Source organism: Polistes dominula, unplaced genomic scaffold, assembly GCF_049000335.1.
Source record: "Polistes dominula isolate Pdom_NZ unplaced genomic scaffold, Pdom_raw_medaka contig_16, whole genome shotgun sequence".
In the NCBI taxonomy this organism is placed as follows: Eukaryota; Metazoa; Arthropoda; class Insecta; order Hymenoptera; family Vespidae; genus Polistes; species Polistes dominula.
The window spans coordinates 5864227-5883130 of record NW_028301040.1 but is presented as its reverse complement, the minus strand read 5'-3'; the positions used below and the strand labels follow the sequence as shown (position 1 = coordinate 5883130).

Genomic DNA, 18904 nt, shown 5'->3' with positions numbered 1-18904 from the left:
TCATTGTATACGTTCGTATGTACTTAACTTTCTTGAAACGTCGAATTTTTATCGAATCACTGTGAAATATTTTACTCTGACGTTTCTCTTGACCATTTATTTTTCTTCTTCTTTTTTCTCTTTCTCTCTCTCTCTCTCTCTCTCTCTCTCTCTCTCTCTCTCTCTCTCTCTCTCTCTCTCTCTCCATGAACAATCATTTCATTATAGTAAATAATATCGAGATCTTAAGGATATTTCCATTCAATTCGTACACGTTTGATTAAAAAATTTATCGTAAATTTTATTTTTATTTTCTTTGATCTTTTTCATACGATTATCCTATTATAGTCATCGTTATCTACCATAACACGAAGAGAATTGATTATAAGGATAATTATATGTTCAGTTATTGTACCCTATATAACACTCGAGACCAGCTAACTCAACTCGTACAAACGTGAAACCTTCTGGAAACTTTCTCACTCCTCGTTGATTAATAATTAGTCGTTAATTATGAGCTGTGTTCAAAGAGCTACGCAAAGTAACGACTTTACAAACGCTAATAATACATACAAACACACATATGCATACACATATACACACGCCCACGCGCACGTAGAATACACTATAAATGTATTTGTTGGATAAGAACGTATTATAAGAGAAACAAAGTGCAGTAAGGGCAATATGGTTCTAAAGATTAGACCTTGTGAAGAGTTGAGAGAAAGAGAGAGAGAAAGAGAGAGAGAGAGAGAGAGAGAGAGAGAGAGAGAGAAAGAAAGAGGTTAAGGGAAAGGGAGAGAAAGGAGAAAATTCTCAGCGTACTTACGTAGTTATGATAGTGGTCAAAGGACACGTTTAATATGAATTGCGTATTAATAACGAACTAACTGGTTACGAGAACGCCACCAGTTATTATTATTTATCAGGGTGATTAATTCTAGCCGCTGTTGTGGTTTGCTGTGCATCTATGCCAGTTATATTAAACCAACGACCCCCGGTTACACCTAGTCATGAATTTTCTTTTCGTTTTGTTCTCTCTATATTTTTTCTTTAGTCTTCCTTTATCAGCCAAAATTGACTGCCGATCACTTGTGAGCCCACACAGCACACGATTCTCCCTTTCTCTCACTTTGCTTCTCCACAGCACCAGAAGTTGACAAATTATGATAGAAAATATGCGTGATCGTGAAGTAAAAATGATTGATTTATGTTGTTTTAAAATAATTATTGTTCATAATAGTCAAAATATCGTTTACAATTAGCCAGATCGGATCTCATACATTTACCAGCTTCCTCGCTCCATTCTGCATTTTCGTCGCATTCGTATATCGTTTCGGTTCGTTCCGTACAATAATAAACTTTTTTGCACGAGGTTGGATGAGGATAAAATTTGCCTTCCGGACCTCTATGATATCTGCATACGTTCGTCAATTGACAGTTATTTGCATAATCGCAAACTTCTTTGTCCGGATTGAAAATAGTTTCTGTTGGGCATACTTGAAGTTGTTTTCCATTAACAGTACACTTGTAATATAAGTGACAACGCGTTTCGTGAGGAACATTTGTGCCCACGGGTGAATTATCGCAAGTCTTCGGTCCAATTGGTGGTGGTGGTGTTGGTGTTGGTGTCGATGATCCAATGCAATTGGCTCTGGTAGGAAAATCACAAACTTGCAGCAACGCGTTAAAATGCAATCTACGTGTCTTGGCTTTGTTAAGGAACGGGCATTCCATCAAATGCTTTTCTCCTCCTAAGCACTTGTAAAATTTCGTGCAATCAGTCTCATGTTTGATATGTACCGTTCTATCATCCGTATCTACAGGAGGGCATTCAGTTGGTATCGGAAGTATTGGTGTATCGTAGGCTAATACCATTACCAAGATAGTCGCGAATGCGACTATAATTATGTGGCCACTACCTATTAATATATTTTATATTAATAATAAATTCATTAATTAATAAAGCGGTATTATAATTATAGGAAAATCATGAATGAAAAGAATTATTTCTATTATATATTTTCATTTGTATTATTTTAAGAAACTATTTTGTTATATATGAATTCACAAGTTCTTTTTTCATCAATTTTTACAAAATCTACTTTGTTTTTTTTTTTTAATTATTTTTGTCTGTAATTCAAAAACCAATGTGTTCCGTTTTTAATTATATACGAGTTTTATTTGATTTAATCTAATCAAATATCAATATAATACTTTAACTATGATATGTGTCACTCGTAAATTCATAGATTATCTAATTAAATTATGTAATTCTGTTTTATTTTATATTTTAATTGGTCGGTAGAATTATTTTAGGAAATATTATTTATGTTATACGATATTTGATTGATTAAATGTTTCAGCGGCTTACCTTTCATGATGAGTAACGTATGATGATTTTTTTCCCTCCTAGTTATTTGCTCCTCAAGCTTGAATGATCGTTAACGGGTAATGTCATGACTTTTATAACACTGTGTTAACTCTCTTATCAATTTTTACGTCTCATATCGAATATATTATTATCTAATCTGCTTTTAGTTTTTATCATTACAAATTTTGATATATTGTTTTTTTTCTTTTTTTTTATAAATCAAAAGAATTTTGTTTCCTTTTCTTTTTTCTTTTTCTCCAACTCTCTCCAACTTTCTCTGTCGAATGTTTAAGATGAATCACGTAGATGTTTTTTTTTTCAGAAGATGGAATTAAAAGATTATACTTAAAATGTCATAAATTTTTGGAAACAGAAGAAATTATTAATAGAAATGATGTATATCCTTTTATTTCAAAATTATGAATAGGAAAAGAATGATTTGTCATCGATTTTTTTCTATTATTTTATTTTATTTCTTTCGTTTAGATGTATCCGTGTGATTGGATAAATTAAAAAATAAATAATTAATCTATTCTCTATCAGAAATATTTATTAGAAGAGAAGAAGAAAGTAAACAACTAATTATGCAGCTCATATATATTTATATTTATTTATTTATTTATTTATTTATTTATTTATTAAACGTACGAAATAATGCTATTATCGCGAATCATTATGTACTTTGATCATTCCATTAAATGCGAGAATAATTGACGAATCTTGTTAATTACGTCAGCATTCGTGAGTAAGAGTATGACAAATCGTTTAAAATTATTGAACAAAAAGATAATTTAGGTGATAAAGAAATATTTTTTGTTCTTCTCGTTTTAAAATTAAACGAACAATAATAATAAGTTCGAGAAATATCTTTCATTGAATTAATTGACGTAAATAATGTAATCATTTATAATGCAATTAATATAATAGATCGTTTCAAGATTTTCTGAATGATTTTAACCTACTTAAGTCTTATGACGTTTTATGCAACACCTATGATTAATTGTGAAATAATTTTATTTTTCTTTCTTTTTTTTTTTCAAGAGATAACAAAAATTAGATTTCACATATCGTTTGTAAAAAGAATGTTTGTAAAAGACTTATCGCATTCTTGATAAATAGATCAATTTTAAAGTAGTATTTTATGATCGATACGTGACACACTCCAAATTCTGACTAATGCTATCAGCTTTCATTCTTTTAATATATTATTACGTTTGTACAATGTATATAATGATCGATTTACTTTTCTAATATCTATTAGATAAATAGATATTACAAGTTTCAAAAATTTGAAATAAGTAGTGCGTTGAGATAAGTTGATTATTACTTGAAAATAGTAGGTCGTACCAGTTAGTAGTGACATTTTTTCTCGTTTTGATTGGTTTTCAAGAATTTGTCTGAGTTGTCTCTTAGAAAATAAAAATACACTGTCAAATTAATCTTGTATAGTGTTTTTTTATTTATTTATTTATTTATTTACTTTTTTTTTTTTTTTTGGCAAAACGTGCAACAAATTTTCGATCAACGATGCATAATTTGCAATACGAGTACTACGAAAATATTTGACAGATTTAAAAGTGTATTTGTAATTAAGTAATGTGCAAATTATTAACTTGTTTCAATTGTTATTTAAATATTGATTATTGTATTTCGTATTATTTTTAATCGTAGAACGAATTATTCAATTCTTTGTTCTCACGTTATCTTTTTTTTTTGTCTCCGATGAAATTTGCCTTTCATATTGGAATGCTTTTTTGGATTACGAGTACATTTCTAGAAAGTACCATGTACGCAAATCGAGATTTCATTGAGTTTCTTGTTGTCACGCTATCAATTGACGTTGTTATCTATCAAAAAAGATATATATCATTTTTTTTTTATCAAAAAATATCAATGATTTAATAAAATTGAAAATAAAATACTTTAGATAACGAAAATAATTATTCATACAATTTGACAAAGAATTTTTTCATAATTTTACATACAAATTTATTTGTAGTTAAAAAAAAAAAAAAAAAAACTAAATAACTTTGAAAGTAAGTGTTACAAATAAATTATTTGCGAGATGACATAAGAAGAAAGGTTTATAGTTTTATCTTGTTTATTTATTTATTTTTTTTATTTTTATTATATTTTCTACTACGAAAGATCCTTTCGTTCTCTTAAATAATGATTATCGTTGGCATTAATGGTAGTACGTTATCGTTTTTTCGCTTATCATATAATAGAAGATAAAAAAGGTACTTTCCTTGGTGTATCCAAGACCCCACAGAGAGTATAGTGAAAAATTATCGATACATCGAGTTAAAAACAAAATTATTGAAGTTCGAATTTGAAAAACTCTTTGAGTTAAGAGAAAGAAAAAAATGCATGTCCCAAGTGAAAACTTTTGTTTTTACTTGAAACTTTGACTTTTATTCTTCTTCTTCTTCTTCTTCTGCTTCTTCTTCAAAAAATTTTTTTTGTAATATATAATTTATTTTTATCATAATCTTAACGATATATTATTATTACTAAGACAAAACTATTTTTTCAATAATAAATTTGATTTATTGATTTTTTTCTGTATTATTCGGTTTTTCTTTCTATCCTATTATTTTAATTATCTTTATTATTAAATAAATGTTATCGTCATTATTATTAACGTTATTAGGTTAACGTCCTAGTTGGATTTAATTAGCTTTGAGGTCAGCGTCAGTTATTGTAACTCAGGACCTTACGGGATTTCATCCCTCGTTTTCTCTTGTACATTAACCGCTCTAACGTCCAATTTTCTAACCACGCATAGTACGAAGGGATATGTAGGAGCGTGTAAGGGTTGAACTTTGTTTTTTCTTCTAACTTCAACTAACTTGAATTCGTCTGTTGGGAGATGAGAGGAAATAAAAACTGTTATATAATGAGATTAAAAGCTTTTCCCCGACATGGTTTAATTAATGTCCTTCTCTCTATATATAAATTTGCATAGAAAACTTTTTTATTAATATTTAAAAAAAATATATATATTCTATCCGATTTTACCCCCCCCCCCCAAAAAAAATTATTTCAACGTTTCTCATTTTCGTGAGTGGTTTTGATTTGCGTTTCGTATATTTTTTGAAACGTTTGTTTTTGTATTTTTTTTTTTATTTCAATGAAAGAAAGAAAGAAAGCAAATAAAAATAAACAAATAAATCGTTTATCTTTGTTAGATGTTAGTTTAGAAATCAAATAAAATGTATTGATATTAGATAACGTGTTTAGGGTGAAGGGGGGATTGATAGGTGCTTGTCGTGGTGTGCTCGTTTGTTTCTGTTTGTTTCTATATGTTTCCTCGTTTACCTCGTGCTTGCCGAAAATGACGTATCAATGTTACTAATTGATTGACCGCGTGATTTGACCAAAATACAAACTTTTCCTATCTCCAAACCGCATAACGTGACTCCTATAACTGCGGATGAACGAAACCGCAACATTGTAGACTGTGTCCGATTAATTGTCGACTATTTGTTATTTTTATTCTTTTTTTTCTTTTTTTTTTTTTACAACCGTTCTAAATTATCTAACTTTTTGTACAAACATTGGTGAAACGATTTACAAGGTTTTTTTTTTGTGTGTGAAGGGGGTTTTGGTTTTATTTTTAATTTTCACAGGAGTGTACGCAATTTTACTTCATTTTTTTTTCTCAATATTTTACTTTGGAAATATTGAATATTAGGAAATTTTTATTATCACGATTGGATTAGTTATTCGAAATTTGTAATTATTTGACAGAAATTCATGACATTTGAATTACATTTCAAAATTACAAGTTGTACAAGCTTTTACATAACATCAATATGTAAAACACGTATTGGAATACTTCGATATTTCGTGACAAATTTTGATACTTAATTCTAGATAGAATTTTGCTTACAAATATTAATATTTAATAAAACTAGAAAATAATTATTAAAAAGATTCAATTACATCAAGTTATCAGATTCTGAATGAAATCATGGTGTTACAAAATGTGCGTGAACAAATTTAATAAGATCCCGATTGTAATCTAATTCAAGGTTGAAGTATTCGTTCATCCCCATTAGTTAAGTAAAGTATTAAAGTTAGGTATTTTTTTTTTTTTAATCAAAATATTTAAAAGAGTTTCATTTTTTTCTTTCTCATATTTATTACGTAGCCGGACGACGGTGGCCATTGATTAATGCTAAATTATAATGCACTCTTTTCCGATAGTAATTTAGATTTTCGAATAGGTAGGAATAGGTAGTAGGGGGTAGGTATAAAATCGTTCGACGAACAGTACCCACGGGAAATTAGAGAAATCGCATTGTGCCCGGTTTGCGTGCACTTTAAATACTCTTATCGACTATTGCCGATGCTTGTTTCTGCTTATGAAACAAACGAATGAACGAACCGGTAGTGGTGAGCTAATGCAAGACATTTTTTTTTTTATCCTAATATGTTATTTATTACAATTCTCATTGGGAATGGGTATGGGAGAGTTGAAAATATTACTAATAATATCCCATAATTATTAATCGTGTATAATCAAAATATTACACATCGTATTAAAATGTAATTTATTAATGGAATATGTGCGACAATCATAAATCTTTCGTAAATAATCAAAATTAACGACACTAAATTTATTATTTTATTTCTTTTTAAAAAAAAAGTTGGAACGTAACGTCAATAGGTTAATATCATCGTCGTTGCAATGAAAAAAAAATGTAGCACATGCAACAGTAAAATATTTTTTTGATTATACTTGATTGACTGTCACTAACACCTGTAACGAAAACTAATATACTTTCACGTGGCACAATTTTTCCTAACGTTTATCGAATCGTTCGAATGGTAAGCGTAACTCTCGTCGTCTATCCGATATTTTAGATTTTTCTATAGCGTTTTACAACTCCAAGGTGGGAAAGGGATTTGGGAGGGGTTGGATTGAGGTAAAGGGAGAGAAGTTCAGGGTAGGTGAATTGCGCAGTTTAAAACGATCGGTTAAATGAAAGCTACGATATACACCTGTTAGCACGCGGATGGTTTTAACGAAGTTATCGATAAAATCAAATTAAAGGCAAACGCCAGTTCTTTTGACGCAAACTTACAATTTTATTCAACGAGATAAAATAATTTTTTTAACAATACTAATAATAATAATAATAATAATAATAATAATAATATTAATAATAAAAAGAATAGTCCATTGTAAATCTTTATGTTTTGTTTTGTTGGAAAACTTTATACGGGATATTTATTTAATCATTTTAATAGTAACGCTTAACGTTTGTTAATATATGTGTGTTGTATTCACGAACAATGACGGACAACGACGACGACTATGACGAGGGATGAAATGGACAAAGGGACTGGCCAGGATTATCTTTATCACGAACGTTTAATTCTTTGAAACATCCGTCAACGTTTATCATAGTAGGACAAAAATAAAAATAAAAAAAAAAAAGAAAGGAAGAAACAAGAGAGTAAAAGGAGAAAGAAGAAAAGTGGAACAGGGTGGGGGGGGGGGTTGGAGGAAAAAAGAAGGGTGATAGTGGTAGCAACTCAGCATGCTACTACCCCCAACTTTTGGGGGTGGTGCTGGTGATGGTTGGGGGCTCATGCTACGAATGAACATTATTCTTCGTAATAATCCGCGTAAATTTGAACGCTCGTGCGGAACTTTTGTCGTCGCCTGCAGCGTTAGGGTGGGGGGTTGAGCTTGTGTAAATCTCATTAAAAGCTAAGTAACGTGATGCACCATTACTCGCATCTAGAAACGGACCGATGCACTTCCATTCTTCTATCACATTCCACGTGTGATTTTATGTATTAATGCAAATCTTCAATATGTATTATTTTTGTATGTTTTTTGTTGTTGTTATTTACCTATTTAACAAAGGTATCACCCTTTTACGCTATCATTTTTAACATGTAAAGATTGATCACTTGTATATTATATTAAATATATATTTATATTTCATTTTATTTTATTTTATTTTTTAAAGAATTTTTAATATGTGTACAAATAATATTTTTATATATTAGTTATTTCATTTTTTTAGTATATATATATATCAATTCAACAATTTATGTGTTACTCTTTATATTTTAATTTTTGTTTAATTTTCAAATTGATTATTATTTTAATTCATAAGATAAATCTCAATTATTAAATGTTCTTTTTTATTTTTTAATTTATTTTCTTGAAACTGTGTACGCGATACCAGGAAAACAAATAGTGTCCTTTTAAATATAGTTTTTGAAGGTAGAGACCGTTTAAATACCGTAATTTTTTGTAGGTTGTTGACGCCCTTAAGCTATTGAGCCCATAAGCCGATACCTCTTGTGCCAAAGCTTTTGGAGTACAACCCCCAACACGTTGATAAAACTATTGGTCTTCCAATAAAGTTCGTGTCGACTTAAAAAAGAAAAATAACATAAAACCAACTCTTAAACATTTAATCCTTCTGAACAACTTTTAGCTATTGTATCGATTGTACAATTTTTAACAAAATTTTCCGATCATAAGTTATAATTCTATTCTAATTCTTATTTCATATTTTAAAAAATAATTCTACAAAAAATAATATCGTTTATAATAAAAAAAAGTAACGAGAGTGATGATCTTAATAGGTAAAATGAATAGATGAGAATGCAACCCGTCTCTATATAGATATATCTATCTAAGTCTAGATACGAAGTTTGAATTCGCGACGATCCTAGCTAGTTGGCTAGCTAACTAGGTAGCTAGCTAGCTGAAGTAGAAAAGGGTTTGAGGTGTGGCGTGCGCAAAACGCATTCAAGAGCAAGTTAATTCTTGGTCATATCCCAATCAAGAGCGATAGGGAGGAATAGAAGTCGATCCAGCAAGTGGGGATAGGGGGGAGGGAGATGGTTTAGTTGGAGGTTGAGTTAAAGGGAGACATTGTGGGAAGGGAATGGAAGGGAATAGAAGGGGGATTGTGAGAGTTAACTAGGGTAGAACCGCTCTGCCAGTTACGGACGACGAAGCACGGAGTAAGAGGGTGGCAACGCCAAACTCTAAGTACTTCTGATAGGATTTACCTCTCTCGGAGCGCATTCGTGGCATCTGCTATGGGTTTCTGGCCTCTTCTCGAAAACCAAGGGATCGGTTCTAGCCGGTAACGGAAGCTCGTAAATCAGTAATCAGAATTCCCATGAGATATCCGAAACCCTTTACTCTTTCAACGTGCTCACGGTATTCCCCCACATCTTTTATCTTATCAATCGTGATAGATATATTGTTATATGTTTATATGAATTTTTAATAACTTACGATATATTATGAGTTCATTTTTTTCCTTTTTATTCATGGTTATTCATTGGTTATCGTTAAATCAAATTATTTTTCTATCGGTATACACATACTCGTAGTTTTAGCATCGTTTATTTATCATCATTCAATTAAAACGTTTAATTTTATTTTATTTTTTTTTTAAATATTACATTTTTTCAATTTATATCTGAATAAAGTGATTTGTAGAACCACCGACAAACGAAAAGTTAGGACAAATCTACGACGATTCTTTTTATGGAGGTTAAAGTTATAAATTTAGGGTCAGGAATATTTTATTACTGACTTTTCGGCAATTTTTATGATTTCGATTTGCACCCAGTCGAGAAAGACAGATAGAAATAAAGAGATAATAAAGATAGAAAGATAGAAAAAAGTAGTCAGAGAATTTAGCTGAATCGGATATTTAGAATTGGAATCTCGAAATTTAAGTACGTTCGATCGCTAAATTTATACTTCAAAGATACGCTTATATACTTACTTACTTGTATAAGCGTGAAAAATAAGAAAGAAAATGGAAAGATAAAGAAAGAAAGAAAGAAAGAAAGTAAGAAAGAGGTAGGAAAGAGTAAAGGATATGGATATCGGTAGAAAATCGTTTCTTACGTCTCGGAATATTCGCAAAAGCGGTTTGAACTGCGATCGGAATTCGCTCTTTGTTCCAACCGAGAAATAGTTTACGTAAGCACGAACGATCGTTACGGTGAATCAAGTGGAAGACTGAACACCCACCCACTAATACATATACACACACACACATCGTATAACCTTAGAATTCCATGTGGGTGTGCGGGGGTACTGCTCCGAGTGAACTACTGGGCAAAATCACTCTGGATTCTTGCCACGCGTATGCGAATAAGGGAGAGTTCTCTACTACCATTATCTGTTCTCTTCTCTTCTCTCTTTCTCTTTTCTCTCATTTTCTTTCTCTCCTACTATCCTTCGCTTGTTATACTTTTAATTAAAATCGTCGAAAGTTTCCTATTTAATTTCCTCATCTTCGTACGGAACGTAACGTAAAAGGGAAAACTTTACTCTGAGTTTGACTATACATATCCACCCTTAAAACACCCCCTTACCTGTACTACTACACATTCATCCTCCCCTTCCTCGTATTGTCCAATATTTTCTCTCAGATATTATGAAGAATTTTTCATCTCTAACCCTTTTTTTTATTGATTTTTTTCCTTCTTCTTCTTCTTCTTTTTCGTAGAAAATAAACGAACGTAATTAGAAATAATCAGTGAAACGATCGTAATAATTATCGTTAGCGTGATGTTAGATATCCCGTAGACGGAAGGACGGAAGTTATGTGTCAAGGTAACTGGTCAACATGGAAATTGCAGTACATAACATTGAATTATAGCTAGGAGCAATAAGAGAAATAATGCACCGGCAATTACTACATAGTCGTGTCGGTTGAAAGTGAGTTTCGATCGTAAATGTTTTCCTTCTATGTGTGTTCTTCCTTGTTGTTAAAGTACATGTGTGTGTGTTGTGTGTGTGTGTGTGTGTGTGTAGAAATAAGATCTTCTTATTGCAATGAATCAAGTATCTCGATAATTATCGAGACATTTTAATGGGGGTTTATAAATCGTAATAATTCAAAGTTTCCATAATTTTCATTTGATTTAGTTGATAAAATCAAACGTCGATCAGAAATTAGTTTCATCGTCATCTAATATTCCGAGTCGAGAACAAGAATGTCGTAAATTCGTTAAAACGAGCCAATGATATTCCTAGCAAAAGGCGACCATCATTTTCAATGGCTCCATTTCGTTCTATCTATTTTCCACGATCGTGCTCAACTTTATCATATGCTTTTATTGATTTCACACGTATATACTTAGAAACACATATATTCACATACACGTATATATGCAAACGTAACTCGTAGGAAAAATAGTGATAAAGACAGAGAGAGAGAGAGAGAGAGAGAGAGAGAGAGAGAGAGAGAAAGAGAGAGAGAAACATATCCATCGTCATCGAATACGGTGAAGGAACATTTCGCTTTATTATATCCTATCCAGGATTTATGGGGTAACGTTCGGTTTCACGGATTGGAGAACGTTCGTTGTATAAGGAATGGGGGTGTAGGGGTTGGGAGGAGGAACAGGAGGGTTAGAGTGGCGCACTCGCGATGGTGATAAAACGTTCGATCATTAACCGAACACATGAAGTCGTATAAACGCGTTTGTTCGTTCGTTCGCTAGCTAGCTAGCTAGCTTTTGTAGTCGTAAGGCCAGTTATTCGCATTAAATCTCAACTCGTAAACGTTACAAATATCGTGTGCACCCTAACGAAGCCTTGTGCCGATTCGTAGCAACCAAGTGCCCTTCTCAAAGGATCGTGAACTTTCTGTAACGCACACAAACACACACACACACACACATATATACACGCGTATATTGACAGAGAGTTCGTGACGTTTGTTTAACTTATTGTTGAACGGGTGTATTTGTCACAATAATCAGCTTCATAGCTAGCTAGAAAATTATAAACGTGAATATCGCGTAGTTAACTCGCTGAGAATTCTGCGATTTAATAATGCACCTTTTCTTTTTTATTTTTCTCGCTTTTATTTCATTCATTTAGTGCCACTCACTTTGAACCGATTGAAAATATTCCCGCTTAGCAATTAACCTTCCCGTCGAATGTTTCAACTACTTAACAAAACAAATTTGCAAGAGTGCCTACCTATTTTCAAAACGAAACGGCGAAATTGCGAAATTATTTCATTTCTACTATGTTGACGGACGAACGGACAGATGGATGGACGGACGGACGGACTGCTCGAGAGATTGCTGCTGCTTTAAAAGAATGGACCGTTAAGTACCTCGCTAATGCTCCGGAAGGTTTACGAAGCGTAACGATACGAGTCGGTGCGCTAGATTTTTATTTCTTCCCCCCATTCAACTAAACCTTTGCTTGATAAATTATTGTCAAGAATTTATTTCTTTCTTTCTTTTCTTTTTCGGACATTTACGAGAAATTCTTTTCTTTATTTTTTCTTAAAAAAAAAAAAGAAAGATATTTATTTCGGATTTATTATCGTACCGATCTACGTTACGTTGATTATTTGTACAGTCTTTTTTTTTTGTAATTAAACTAGTTTGGACATTTATGAGAAAGTTTTGTTTAGATTAACACTTCTTTTTATTCAAAGATTTATATATCGTTGGACAATACACGTAAACATTACATAAAAGTACATACAAAAAGAAAAAAAAATTAGTATTACTATAGTTCTTCTATCTGTGAACTTGCAATGATGTGAACTTGCAGTAGTAATGGTGCAGCGGTTTGCGTGCGGAAGAACCGTGCGTTTCGGTTTCGTTCCCTTTGTCGTTCTATTCCACGTGCAAATATGTACACGGTCTAGTTTCCCGCAGGACGTTAATCAAGAAGTTTCTGCAAAAGTTCACCTTTTGTGAAAGAACAGAAAAACGTTTAACGGTCTAGGACAACATTAAACGAATACTCCTACTCATCCTCTCCCAACTCTTCCTTTGTCTTATCTATTGTAATCCTTTCATTTTTTAATATTTAACGTCAAATATCTTATCCTAATTAATAAAGTATTAAATTATGATCAATTTTTCAACGAGAATATTGAACATAACTCGGCTTCCGACAATGAAATGCAACTCTGTTAGAAAAGAGAATAATTGAAAAAAAAAAAAAAGAAAAAAAGAATAAAAATTAGATTGACGTGGTTAGATTGAAATAATGGTTGTATAAATCTTAGGACAGGCATCCGTTGAGCAACCTTGGTAGCTCAATCTGGATTCCTGCCAGTGCAACGTAAGCAAAGAACCATCACCAGTACCACTACCACTAGCACCATAATAAAAGGTGGTGGGTAAGCTTTGGGTGTATGCGGGCGCATATTTATCCCGAACAAAGCATGTTCCATAAACGAGCGCGGTAATGAGCTGCGTTTATTACCGGACGGTCACAGGGGCTGAAAGGGTTCTGGGAACAGGGGGATGGTGAAAAAGGGGCAGGGGTTGGATGGTGACGCTTGGAAACGCGAAGCTCTCGCGAGTTTGAGTACTTTTCCGTACCGGTATTGGTGCCTCGTCTCCTCCTATTTCCTTCTACTAAGCTCGTTGACAAAGAAAAAACACTGAAAAAAAATATATGAAAAAAGAACAAATAAATATACGAAAAAATTTTATTCAAATTTAAGGTATATTTTGTTGAATATTTCATTGATTTCGAATATTTTTGTTATCGATTTAAATACATAATTATATATATATATATATATATATTACTTTTACATTATATATATAATATAAATATAATAGTATAATATATAGTATATTATATAATATATATATATATATATATATAATAAAAAATTTTATTAAATATTATATATAATATTAAAATAATATAATATATATATATAATATATGTTTTAAACTATAAAATATATAATATAAGGAAAATACAAAAATTGATATAGTTTGTTAACTTTATTTTTATATATATGTATATAGTAAAGAAGATAAATGAGAGAAGAGAATGATGTGTTTGTTGTGTATCGAAAGAAAGATAAAAGTATCGCTATTGAAAAGTAATGAATGTCGCTTGGACAGGATTTAGATACGAAAGAGACAGACGATGATGAATTTAAGTGCAGTGACAGTGGTAAAAAATAGAAAAAATATATATAATACAATATATATATATATAATACAATAGAGTACAAAAAATATATATAATACAATAGAGAAAAATGCATAGAGCTAACGCGTACAAAAAAAGGGGGTATTAAAAACTATGCAGGTGGGTTGGAAAGGTTAATGTAAAACGCATAGAAAAATATCGAATATGTTAGTCGAAATTCCATCGAAGGGGAATATTTTTTCGTGTGGGTGGTCGTGCGAATAAGCGCATAAGCGCATCTACGTTGAGATATAGTAACGGAGTGCAAAAATTTCTCATCTAGCGTGTCGAATCTAAGAGAAGGATAGTTTTTTTTTCTTTTAAATGAAATTTTTCTCTTTATCACTCACTCGTTCTTCTTCTTCTTTCTTTTTTCTTTTTTTTTCGGGGGTTTTAGTTTTTATCCCTCTCTCTATCCTTCTCTTTTCTTTTTCGTTCATATTTTCTGTTTTTTCTTCTTTTTTATTTTTTTTGCTTTTTCATTTCCATCGGGCCACGGTTAATTATGCTTTTTTTTCTGTCTCGTAGAGTAGAACAATTATTTTTACATATATATATATTTTTTATGGGATACTTGACTCGTTTCTACCATACGACGATAATATATTAAATAATAATAAATGTTATAGTAACAAATTTTTTTATTTTTATAGACTAATGGAATTAGTTACTTTTACCTTTTCTCTCTCTCGGTTTCATTTTATTTCTCGAATAATAATATGTGTAATATGATTAAATATATAGTCGTGCATTTATCATTTAAAATCTGTTTTTTTTTGTTTTTTATTTAAATAATTCTCTTATCATCGTGACTTATATTTTATGACAATATACAATAACAAATATATTTAATATGAATTGAACAAATTGCCTAAATTAATTACTATGATTTTACATTAGTTAGGATAATAAAAAAAAAATTAATAATTATATTTTATATATATGTGCGTATGTGTAAAAAAAATATATATATATATAAATTTTTTTTTTCTATATAGATGAAAGTTAGGTTGATACGCGACACGTTACCTGCTTCTCGGGGGCGCGAATGAACGAGAGTGGATCGATGGTGTTACATAATTAGGATGGTTTAAGGTTCGCAAGGGACTCTTGCCACTAATTGGCATATGTATACGTACCCTCTCGGCTGCGAAAATTACGGCGCAACAGTTATAGGTGTAGGTTCTCGACATAAAGAGAGAAAGGGGTAGGGAGGGTGAGAGGAAAAGAGAGAGGAAGAGGCGAATGAACGAACGAACGAACGAACGAACGAACGAACGAACGTACGAATGTACGAATGAACGAACGAACGAACGAACGTACGAAACGTATCGATCGTGGTAGTGGGGAGAGACGTTTCTAATGGTGGGGATATAGTATTGTGGGTAGTCAACTGGAGGGAGGAGGGTGATGGGTTTTCATACAGGGTGAACGAACATTTTCAAGTCGCCAATTTTCCAAACAAAAAAAGAAGAACAAAAAAATACAATAAAAAACAAACGAGATCATAGATCATCTATCTGTCTATAATAAAAAAAAATATTCAAATATTCCATTTTGTTTTATTTTATTCAAGATTTTCTTCTTTTTTTTCTATAACTTACCCCTTTAATAACCATTTATTATAAATAGGAATTATTTATAATACGTTCTTATTTTACATATTCATTCGATATCTCGATAAAACGATTGATACAGAGGTGAAAAAAAGATAATTTGAAGGAAGAAGATGACGATCAACGACGACAAGCAACGACTACGACGACGACCAACATAGAAGAGCACAATTATTGATAAACCGCTGGTACCATGAGCATCGTTATGACGATAATGATGACGTTAGCGCGTGTTCGTTATAATCAAAACGACGACTGCATCGTAATAAGCGACGAGAAGGAGGACGAAAACCTCCTCCTCCTCCTCCTCCTCCTTCTCCTCCTCCTCCTGTGTCCCGTGTTGCACGTACGCCGATGAATATTCAATGCTTGGGAATCGCGTTTTCGGCTAGCCACGATGTTCATCGTTTATTTCGCTAGCCACTTCCCCTAACGGCTCTTTTATTGCAAATTAGAGTGGATAGTGGTAAGCTATGAAAACGTGTATGTACATAAATATATTTCCCCTTATCGTACCAACCATTTTCTTATTGCACATTATTTATTTGACCGATAACTAATCGAATTGTGAATGATTTTTTTACTAAATAAATCTTCTATTCATCTAAAATTTTAACTAAAAAAGAAAAAACAGCAAAGAATTCTTTAGTCCCCTTAAGTTAAGTCCCCCGTTGTATTCTATGCTGCTAGAAAAATTTTGATTAATTTTGTATTGTTTTAATTTTGTTACCAAGACAATGTTCTAAATTGTGTTTTTTTAATATAAAAAAAAATTGATTTTTTCGGCAGGTTTTTTTTCAAAAATATTGTGCGTTAAGGGGTTAATAACAACGTAATGCAACGTATGCAATGTTACAGTAATTATTTATTAATAAAATCTTAGGTGATATATAATATTTCCAACCTGGTGTACTGGTAATTTTATCACAATTTTCTCTCGCAGTAATCGGAGAAATTAAAGGAGGAAGATACAATTAGTGGTTGGAAACATCTCGTAAAACGCACTGTCATGACGAAACAGTTTGACCACATTGAAGTAGTAAACTACGTTTCACCAGACGTGAGATTAAATAACACAGTGCTGTTTCTGTTTCTTTCTTTTTTATCCATTTCTTTTTCTTTTTCTTTTTACCTTAATATTTCGTTTTTTTTTACTGCTGGTCGTCGTCTTTCTCTCTCTCTCTCTCTCTCTCTCTCCTTCTCTCTCTCTCCTTCTCTCTCTCTCTCTATTTTCAGCCAGGTAACATCGATCGCCACTAAATTATTTCGAGTGGCCTACCTATACGACTACATCGTCGTCGTCGTCGTCGTCGTCGTCGTCGTCGTCGTCAGAAAACTGACCTACATTTTGAAGAAGAGCCGTACGACTTCTCCGAGCTTTTCTCTACGTTTATCGAGCATCTTAAGAAAAAGAAAGTCTAGGTGATGATGGGTTGGCCAAAGCTATAAGACTTGGGGGGTGCTTTCTCTCATTCTTGGTCCTATCAGAAACAACCTCAACAAATTCCTTCGAATACATGTTTTACTTATTTTTATCCACCAAATAATTTACACACAATAATATTTCTTATATTATAAAAAAGAACACAAAGTAATTTTTTTTTTTAATAGAATAATATATCGTTTAGTATATGGATATAAATAATTTAATATTTAATGTGTTGGTCATTAGAAATTATTTTTTCAATGAAAATTTTACTATCACGTTGTACATTTAAATAAATTTATTTATGAATTTTATGTTGGAAGGGGAAACAAAAATCAATTATTTAAAATTGATATATAATTTCTTAGAAATTCTTATAAAATTTTTTAAATACTAATCTATAAAATCTATAAAAGACTATAAAATGTCTATAGATCAGATGTTTCAATTTTGCATTCATAAAATCTTCCATAATTTAAATTGCAAAATTAAATGAAACCACTCTGGTTAAGATCATTAAAAAAAAAAAAAAAAAAAATACATTTTCTAAGCACTTATCAATCAAGTAAAGTTAATAATACCAGTATAAATAGGAATCGAAGTGAAAAGAAGTGGGGAACATTTTACATAATGGTGAACGACGACGATGATGATGATGATGATGATGATGATGATGATGATGATGATGGGGGCTCGACGATTCAAACGATTCCAGGCTGATGATTACGTATCGATAATTCACATTCGAATCTCAAATAGGAGGTTAAAATTTTGTTATTTATGCGGTTATCTTTCCCCCAGTTTTATCAAATGACTGGATTTATTTGACGGGGCCGTTCAACCAAATCACCGTCGAATGTTTGCTTTATGTCGTAGAAACTTTTGACACGTTTTCATTAATTCGAATCGATACCTCGAAATATATATATATATATATATATATAGAGAGAGAGAGAGAGTTGGTTCTCTTGATCCGACCGCATTTAATCGATACGAACTTTTAACTTTTCTCAAAGTGTAAGAAGAAGGAAAGAAAGTTTCGAAGTATCCGTGTTCGTTTAGTTGTGTAAGAAAGGAAATGATATTGGGTCGAGCTGTCATGTCAAAAAGAGTCTTCATTTAAGGGTAATCGAGATGATTATTATGGTCTGATCGAGACAACCCATTTTTATATACCGAGTGTATCGCGAAATGTGAATACCAGATTCAATTATTCTGTTAAATCTTTGAAGTTGATAGAATTTTTGTTTACCAGAACGAAAAATTCTAATTTTATTTTTTTTGAAATAGTGTTGATTTAAAAGAAGAAAATCCGGGTAAATATTATATTTTAATTTGATTTTTATATGTTTGTTTTATAAACCGATTCAAAGTAACTTCGAATGAAGATATTTTGCGATATCTTTCATTGATTTGAATAAAAAAAATATTTCTACAATATTTAATAAGCAAATTTAAATATTTTTCCTTTACGAATGAGTTGAAGAAAAAGAAAACAAATATAAATTCATAATTTAAAAGAATAGTAAAAA

The 18904-nt window shown here is 31.4% G+C and overlaps 2 protein-coding genes across 2 annotated transcripts in view; one reads left to right on the top strand and one right to left on the bottom strand.

The window, feature by feature from the left end:
• LOC107066180 (dystrophin, isoforms A/C/F/G/H) overlaps positions 1-18904 on the top strand; it is a 334345-nt gene that overhangs the window by 171930 nt on the left and 143511 nt on the right. The gene's annotated exons all lie outside the window — the stretch shown is intronic.
• LOC149031817 (peritrophin-1-like) lies at positions 149-2703 on the bottom strand. The gene is made up of 2 exons (XM_089174610.1): positions 2354-2703; positions 149-1901 (listed from the first exon to the last, which is right to left on the bottom strand). Exons 1-2 carry the CDS (start codon positions 2358-2360, stop codon positions 1207-1209), a joined length of 702 nt encoding a protein of 233 aa, XP_089030736.1. The 5' UTR covers positions 2361-2703; the 3' UTR covers positions 149-1206.